At 49.6% G+C, this 8,768-nt stretch overlaps 3 protein-coding genes across 3 annotated transcripts; 1 reads left to right on the forward strand and 2 right to left on the reverse strand.

Annotated features, from left to right (window-relative positions):
- Positions 1 to 1,200: 1,200 nt before the first annotated feature.
- On the reverse strand, positions 1,201 to 1,999 carry AKAW2_10954A (mitochondrial 54S ribosomal protein mL54; the record flags this gene model as incomplete). The annotated part of the gene is made up of 2 exons (XM_041692923.1): positions 1,201 to 1,451; positions 1,522 to 1,999. 2 exons carry the CDS (start codon positions 1,997 to 1,999, stop codon positions 1,201 to 1,203), a joined length of 729 nt encoding a protein of 242 aa, XP_041537674.1.
- Positions 2,000 to 4,581: 2,582 nt separating this feature from the next.
- AKAW2_10955A (NAD-dependent epimerase/dehydratase family protein) lies at positions 4,582 to 5,868 on the reverse strand (the record flags this gene model as incomplete). Its single annotated transcript, XM_041692934.1, has 1 exon — positions 4,582 to 5,868. One exon carries the CDS (start codon positions 5,866 to 5,868, stop codon positions 4,582 to 4,584), a length of 1,287 nt encoding a protein of 428 aa, XP_041537675.1.
- Positions 5,869 to 6,831: 963 nt separating this feature from the next.
- AKAW2_10956S (spherulation-specific family 4 protein) lies at positions 6,832 to 8,228 on the forward strand (the record flags this gene model as incomplete). The annotated part of the gene is made up of 3 exons (XM_041692945.1): positions 6,832 to 7,049; positions 7,254 to 7,611; positions 7,905 to 8,228. The coding sequence occupies 3 exons, from the start codon at positions 6,832 to 6,834 to the stop codon at positions 8,226 to 8,228; spliced, it is 900 nt and encodes a 299-aa protein (XP_041537676.1).
- Between the last annotated feature and the right edge of the window lie 540 nt (positions 8,229 to 8,768).

Genomic DNA, 8,768 nt, shown 5'->3' on the forward strand with positions numbered 1-8,768 from the left:
AATTTGTTGGAATGAAGTCAAGTGCAAAACACAAGATCGCTCTCTTCTTGCCTTTCGCTGTGGATATCATCTCTGAGGTAAGCCGAGCGCAAGTTCAACGCTGGGTAGTGATGAAGGCTAAGCTGCGTCACGCCGGAAAGAACAGAACAGAACAAAGCCATTCATCAGTCCTTCTCCAAGAATTCTATGGACCGGTGATGTCATCAATATCCTGCCTCAGGTACCAGAGCTTACTATTTCCGTTCGGGACCAGATAATCTTTCTTTCTACTTCCAACATTCTGTCCCAGACAGTTAATGGTCAACATGATGAGGCAGAAGATCGATTAAGCTTGTCCCCTGAATAAGATCGGATCTAACCAACGGGTGCATCTTGAGATCTCCACAGTCCATAAGGCTGAGATCGAAATTTCCCCCACCCCGTTTCCGGTTAAGCTGCAAAAAAAATACATGCGACCGTGGTCCGCATATGCCACAACTTATTGATGGGTCAAAATTTTTGACCACAACTACTGATCCAGGTACCAGATATTATCCCATATAACCTTTCTACTCGATGCTGGACTCTTACCAGTAATCCCGGCAACACTGGAGCCTGCCACTGACGCATTACCTCGGCTGGCCGCTGTATTTCCCTCCCGGCGTTGAGTTTCTGGAGCTCTATCGAGATTTCTAGCAACCGCCTACGTACAATCTACCTTGTCGTGAATGCTGGGGTCATCGGATCAGTGCTCAAACCTAGCGCTGAATAAATCTGAAGTCTGTATGCGCTTTTGATAGCGTCCCATAGGAACACTGTCTAAGATTTGGAGACAAACAAGGAGAGAGACGCTTCAAGACAGGCTGACCGTGGTTGTAATCTCAATTACGGTCAAGTGTTAAGACATACACAGGCCATGGATCCTGGTAAACATATGCGACTCTGATGACAGATGAGTCCTTGGATGTCTGGGTTTAGTACTGATTGACAAAATCCAAGGTGGAAAGAGGTCGTAAGTCTCAGTTGTATGTCGAAAGTAAAGTCCATTCAGCGCCTGATCTGGTGAATCAATATGAGTACAAGTCGCATAGAATACATTGAACATATCCCACAAAAGCATTTCTACACTCGTCAGCCACCACCACTGTACATAGCCAACATGTTGCAACCCCATCCAGCAAAGACCTCCCCCCAAGCAAATCGCCAATTGCTGCAAAGAATTTAGAGACCGCGCAAGAAGTTGTCCTCCCGGATACCCTTTCTCCGCGCCTCTCTGGCACTCCGTCTGATTTCGGTACGCTTGTCGAGACTCTCGGCAGCCGCTTCGAGCACATCCGCGGGGATAGCATCGGCGTTGTATGCAGCAGGGGTAATATCGGTAGCGTGATGGTGGATGGGGATCTGGGGAGGCAGGGTCGCGGCACGGGCGGCCATCTTCTTCTCGTAGCGCTTGCGCTGCTTCTTGTTCAAGGCTATAGGATAACAAAATTAGCGGACCATCACACGGAAACAACACTACTCTATCAATGACGGGATCCATACTGCTGGGGTCAACACCGCCCGTTGCGGTCTTGTTCTTCTTGGAGTCGTCCAACAACGACCACAGCCATTCGGGGTATTCCGCATCCTCTAGGGCCACAACGTCGGGCTTGTTCTTAAAGTAGTTGAGTCCGTTCATCTTCTGGCCAGCAGCGCAAGAGCTCGGGGGACGTTCCACGGCAGCCTTCTTGGGCTTCTCGGGGTTGACATCAGCGTGAACACCCTCCGGGGTGCTCAATGGTTGGGACACGCCAGGGGTGGCGGACGACACGGCCGACGGGATCGTGATATCGGCACCGGCAGGCTGACGAGGGGTGGGCGGAGGGGGAGTAGCCGATACGGTAGGCTTTCCATCACTGTAGTTGCGAAATTGGCTTCGCTGAATGGGAAATTGGCGTGCGCGTGACGGGATAGACAGCGTAACGGTCTGGGGCTGCTGTAGCCGGGACAAGATACCGGTGCGGCACCGTTGGCAGATCATTGTGGCGTATTTGTGTTGTCTTGTGAAGAAGGGGGTATAATTAAAATAAATTGAAATGACTGCCGCGGTCAAGTCCCAGCAAGCTTTTGAATCAGGGTAGTGCTGGAGATCAAAGTATGATGGCCGACGCGGAGCAGTTGTCGAGAAAACTGCGGCGGGAATTTGATGCCAAGCCGGAGGTACGGTCACGTGCTTATGCTGTGTAGGACCGCATTCACCTGTTAGCCACGCTTATACTGTCTCCTGTGACCTGTCTTTTTTCGAAATTAACCAGCGAATACGAGTCTGGGAGATATGATCAATACAAAACTGGGCAAGCGGGATTTTCAAGTCACAGGTGTCACAGATGCCACTGCGCGTGCTCCGGTCATGAGTGAAGTGTCACGTGATCCGAATGGATATGCTGAGAGATTCACGTCAAGAATGTCTTAATGGTTCTACTTTAGGAGATTAGCTGACCGCAAGTAAAGACCGCATAGATTATTTGATATCTACTTTTAGATGAGTGGAGCGTCTTGTATTCCAACTTCGCCTCACCATTTTGTTCGCATGATATTGCTAATATTACGAGAAAATCAAACATCACGTGGCTTCAAGGTGTGCCAAAGGTGAATACAACAATCTTTGAAGAAGCTGTGACCATTTATCTGGGGGACGAACTCATATTAGCTTCGTTTTGGACTATAGCAAAGACACTCGATTGAGAAACCATCTATTGTACCTGTTCATGAAGGTCTCTATCACGTGATTTGAATGACGAGTAGTTGAGGCCTGAGGCAACAAGTATCCAATGTGAATAGTTTACAGTTACTTGTTTGGGAAACAAGCTCAGCTTCTGGTTATGCCTTTAGTACTCCCCGTGGGAATCATAGAAGGATTTTGTTTTGCATCATTCTCTGACTGCAATTCCACAATTTCAGGCCTTATATCTGCGTGTAAACGATGCATCTACGCTGTACTTTTGAGAAGGCAGTATGAATATATATATTGACTTCCATTAGCGCTCGATACCTCCAGACGTTCAACTTAATACCCGGGTTCTCTGGCCCCATTGTTGAACCGAAAAATATCATTCCGGATTATTCCCATCTGTGCTTGCATATCCAGTTATAAGATTCCCAAAATGATTGAAGATACCAAGTTCATGCTTGCTTCGGCATGATGAATACATATACCAAGTAGTAACCACTTGGCTAGCAGACAGTCAACAAATCAGCACGTTATAGTTTAGGGCATAATGTTCGGCCTTAAGTAGGGTAGCAACTCACATTCAATAAATCTTCATGCATGTGTACAGGACTGACCCAGTATGTCCTACTCTATTACGTACATCTTTCCCTAATTTCAGTCGCATCTCCTATCATAGCAATACCGTGTCAGCAGCTTTTCGTGAACGATCAAGCCTATCAAAGCCTGTTGTAAACCTGAGTTTGGCAATCGGACTACATGTTGTAGCAACACGGTCAACCCTGCCCTATACCGGATCATCAGATATATTTCAATGTTGGCGCCATTCCCGCTGCCTACCCCGTAGGCAGAAATATACCCCGGCCACTCGAGACGCAAAGAGATCCAGGCTCACAGAGCACTGCAGTAGTAGGTACATCATCGGTTTGTCTTCGAAAGCTTGTGCTATTCCACAAGTTCACGCATGCAGACTGCCCTTCAAACAGTGGCGTTGGATCAGCGTCTGTGCACACATCAAACGGAGCATGCTACTGGTAGCTGCAGAATCGACTAAGGCAAGCTGCGCAATCACTCAATCATCCAGATATCGCTGTCTGACAGGGTGTTCGCGACTTGTTTGAACCTCTCATCAGCGCTAGTTGTCTCCTGTCTCTCTGCACGTATGACCCCCCATGCGGAATATTTAGCTCCTCAGCACCGGCGACTTTTGGGTTCGCTATTGCATATGCTTTTTTGTCTCCAAGTCTATTCAGATAAATGATCTCTTGGTAGACAAAGAAATGAATCGCTGATGAGTCGCAGAGGGGTAAGATGGTCAGCGTGACTAAGCTTCCTCCGGGACGCCTTCTTGTTTGATCTGTCTTTCGACACTCCCCCGCCTCTTACCTCTCGGATCTCATACTAGAGGGCCCTTGGGCTCAACACATCTTGCACATCTTGGACAGTGCCATCATTTCTACCTTTAGAGTGACAGCTCATCCATGCTGCAAGCCTCCTGAAACCCGTCTTTACAGATGACATTTTCGATCAACCTATGCTGGGTGAGGCAATATGAATCGCAATAATTGAGATACATGAGTGATTTGCTAGTTTGAATTACAAGAACAATAATGGCTTCAGAATGGGCTAAGAATGAGATTGTACAATGACACATACACTATGCATTATGGGGATGGACATAAGTGGGGGATCCGACTCTATCATGCAAAAACCACAGGGTACTATGAACCTGCCGAGATTCCAAAGTGCAACGAAAGCGAAATGGATATAAGAATAACAATAATGCTGTCAGGACTGGAGCCTGATTTTGGGCTCCCCCTGAAGAGAGGAAGAGACACGGGAAGAAGATATAATCACGCCAAGCGCCAATGATGAACAGAAAACAAGCATACGGCCTAAGAGGACAGACCGCTAACATTGAGGAAATTGCATAGGCTCACGCAAGCATCCTTCAGGGACTTTTCGGTCTTCCACTCAAGCTCGTCCTGCGACCTTGTGGCCACAGCGACACAGGAGCCAACATCGCCAGCGCGGCGACCAGCAGCCTTTCTCGGGATAGGCTTGGAAGACACTGCTTCCATTGTGTTGACCACTTCCATCACGGAGTGGCCTCGGCCGGTTCCCAGGTTGAAGGTACGGAAGTTCTCAACGAGCTTTCCACCGTTGGCGGCGTTGAGTGCAGCAATGTGCCCCCTAGCAAGATCGGTGACATGGATGAAGTCGCGAACTGCAGTGCCATCTTCGGTGTCCCAGTCGGTGCCAAACATCTGCAGCTCCTTATACTGTCCGGTCATAACCTTTACGACAACCGGGAGAAGGTTCGTGGGCGTCTGCCTGGGATCCTCTCCAAGGAGCCCAGACTCGTCACATCCTATAGGGTTGAAATAGCGTAGAGCTACAATGGTCCATTCTGGATCAGAGGCGGCAAGGTCTGCTAATATCGCTTCACAGATCCATTTGGTGCGCCCATACGGGTTCGTAATACCCGTGCAACCAGGCCTGACGGTCTGCTCCTGACCGTCTTGATCACTGTAGACCTCTTCTTTATGGACACAGAGTTCTTCCTTCAAGGGAAGTCCCGATGTTGCCAAGGTTCCGTACACGGTGGCGGAGGAGGAGAAGATGAAAGTTTTGATGCCAAATTCTCCCAAAGTCGTGGCAAAGTCGATGAGGCCACTAACATTGTTCGCGTAATACTTCAAAGGATTCTTGATACTCTCTTCCACGGCCTTATAAGCGGCAAAGTGAATGACGCCACCAATCCTGGACTTGGGAGTACCCCATCTGGATTGGATCTGATACTGCTCAAGAAGGCCTCTAAGAGCAGCAACATCCCGGAAATCATGGGCGTGGAGCTGCAACGACGGCATGCACGTCCCCTGTTCGTCATGGTACTTTGCCGCCAGTTGCCTGATGCGGTCGAAGACACTCTGGAAAGAGTTGCTGAGATTGTCGATCACAATTACATTATAGCCGGCCTTGAGTAGCTCCAATGTTGTGTGACTGCCGATGAACCCGAGACCCCCTGTGACGAGGATGTACTGATCGAGGGGAAAGTTGCGCAGCAATTCTTCCAGGTTGCCATCAAACAACACGGAAGATTGCGTCGCCGGTGTGTCCACACAACCAGGGGAGCAAGGCTCCACAGGAGTGCTTGCATCGGACTGTCGAGGGCTCTCCATAACTGATAGGGTCGAAGGATGAGGCAGCGTTGGGGGGCGATGCGGACAAGAAACACTTGGACAAACAAGAACAAGGAAACGAAAGAAAGATATTATTCTCCCACGAGAATTTAACGACCGCAGGTGACTCGGCTTTGAACGGGATACCCAAAGAAAGGAGTTTCCCAAATCTTATATTTTTCCTCAAAACGAGCAACAGGCCCTCCCACTTGCGCGCCGATGTAACCGCTGTCTCTGGCCCGCTAGGTCAGGCGAAGATATCGTGATCCGTGACTTGCTTATTTACAACGAATCATAACCAGAATAAGCGAATGGATGCAGTAAAATGCAAAACCGGCGACAAAAAGAAATATATGGAAGGCTGGCTTCTGAAAAAAGACGAAAAGGCACAGGGAAAAGGAAAGAATGGAAAAAGAAACGAGCGAAACTAGAAGGAGAAAAAGCAAATATAAAGAGAGTGGACGATGTTGTCAGCGGTTGCTGCTTCGGTATGAGAACGGGGCCTAGAAGGCTTACTGGGTCATCGAAAACGGATTTCGCCTCCGCTGGGGGGTAGGCATCGAACGAACTCTGGTCGCCTCCACTGGAGCTGCAGGATGTACAATTGGTACGAGAAGGCGCTCTCGACCAGGGAAAAGAGAAATTGTTCTCTCCAGCTAATCCGAGACCTGATGCATGGTCGAAACCCTGCCCCGCTCTATTTTGGGCGCGCCGCATCCATACTCTTACTTTCGACTTTTTTTTTTAATTTTCCACTGCCCTCCTTACAATTGTTTAACCTCGCGTTATCCAACAGCGAACAGACTTGGAAACGCTGATGACTACTTAATTGTTAGTCTCCCGGCCGACTCTGGTCCAAATCCGCTATGGCCAAAGGGAGCCCACTTGCTAGCTCGTTTCGACCCCCCGAAATTTGGCGCGCACGGTTTCGAATTACATCGTTAGCTTCCCAAAGCCAGCAGAATGGGGCAAGGGGAACACGTGAGAGACCGGCGCTGCCTGCAAAGTCGGCGCTCGCGACTCATTCTGGCAATCCTTGTATTCATTGCCCTTCTCGCCGTCGTCATACCACCAGCAGTGGTGTTGACCCTACACAAATTCACCATGGGCCCTAAAGCGTCAGTTTTCGTACCGCTCTACGTCTACCCTGCACCGGGAGCATGGGATCCCTTAGAGAAGGTGTAGGTGCTACTTTTCCTTTTGTTGTCCCCTTCCCCATATCTCAACAAGCCCTCGCCAAATGTTAAACCCCCTCCCCCTTCCCCTTCCCCCCGCCAACCACATTGTACTCCCAGTCCATGCCCACGCTATCTGTCAGCCACCGGATGTCCCGCGGCACGATACAAGTAACCCTGATGTACGAAGGACGCAGCTGAACGCCACAGGATCTCTTCTCATCCCGACGTCAACTTCACCGTCGTGGTCAATCCTGGTAGTGGTCCAGGGCCCAACGCCTTGCCCGATGGCAATTACACACGAGAGATACCCAAGCTGGCGTCTTATGGCAATGTGCGCCTCCTGGGCTATGTTGCTACCACGTACGCGCAGCGCAACTTCTCGTTGGTGCGGCGGGACATTGAGACCTATGCGGCGTGGCCGACCAACAGTTCGAACCCCAATCTAGCGGTTCGGGGTATATTTTTCGACGAAACCCCCCAGCAATACGAAAACAATACCTTGGCCTACCTCCAAGATCTGACTGCTGTCGTGAAGACGACCGCCGGCCTGGGTCCGGACCATTATGTACGTGCAGAAGTCTCTCCCGTATTTTCATTATTTCATTACTAGGGGTAACGCCGGGTAATTTACACGATTACCAAACTTCGGCAGCTGGCATTTCCGCCCACTGGATCATTGCCTTTTGCTGCCCCCTCAATGCATGGTCCTTTTTTACTTTTTTTGGAGCTTCTGTTCTCTGGCGCCTGTTCCTGCCGACCATTCTAACTCAGAGCCGTCGTTTGGATCGTCCGGATAGATCTGGATGGACGCCCACCATTGGTCAGAGTTTTCCATGCTAACGAGACCCCCCCAACCAGGTCGTCCACAATCCCGGCACGATTCCTGATGCCCGCTACTTGCCGACGGCTGATTCGACTGTGGTCTTTGAGGCAACCTACGAGACGTTCTTGGAGCGTCAAGGGGCTAAGCTGTTTAAGGAGATCCCGAATAGTACTCGCAGCCAGCTGTGCGCCGTGGTCCACTCGGTGCCGGACAGCGTGGAAGGGCACAAATTCCGAGACCTGGTGAAGCAAGTGCGCAAGGTCGCAGATGAGATTTTCATCACTCATCTGGATACAGATTATTATGCGAGCTTTGGAAGCCAATGGGAGGAATTTGTGGAACTAATGGCTCGATCGTGAGGTGGCAGATGCCTGGTGCATATTATTTCTTGGTATATACAGTATTTATGACGTATACGATAAAAGCTGTGATTATTGAAGTGAAAGGGACGAGAGGACTTTTGCGTCCAACTTGTATCCAATGGTTGCAGACGATGACACCAGTGTAACTGAATTCGGGATCTATTGCGCCAATTCCAAGGCATTCCTCCAGAGGTTTAGCTCAGGCAGAAACAAAGAAGCTAACTAACTAACTAACTAGCTCCGAGACTTCCAAACCCAGTGGTAGACTATCTTCTTTTCCATCTTCCAAGGAAAGATACATCCATTTCCCCCTCTTCAAACAAGGTACATGGTTAGTTTCCTTTACAACACATCCATAGTGGGGCCATTACCCACCCGTAAATTTCATTCTCCGCGGTCCCCGATCCGATTCAGAGCCACTACCGAATTCCAGCCCCACTGACCAAACCAGTCCAGAAAAGTCTGCCATTGCCCACCTTGTATCATGGTCAAACAGGGCTAACCACGAGTCAGAGGTAAGTGGATATGGATGATCTC

Source organism: Aspergillus luchuensis, chromosome 1 (assembly GCF_016861625.1).
Source record: "Aspergillus luchuensis IFO 4308 DNA, chromosome 1, nearly complete sequence".
Lineage (NCBI taxonomy): Eukaryota > Fungi > Ascomycota > Eurotiomycetes > Eurotiales > Aspergillaceae > Aspergillus > Aspergillus luchuensis.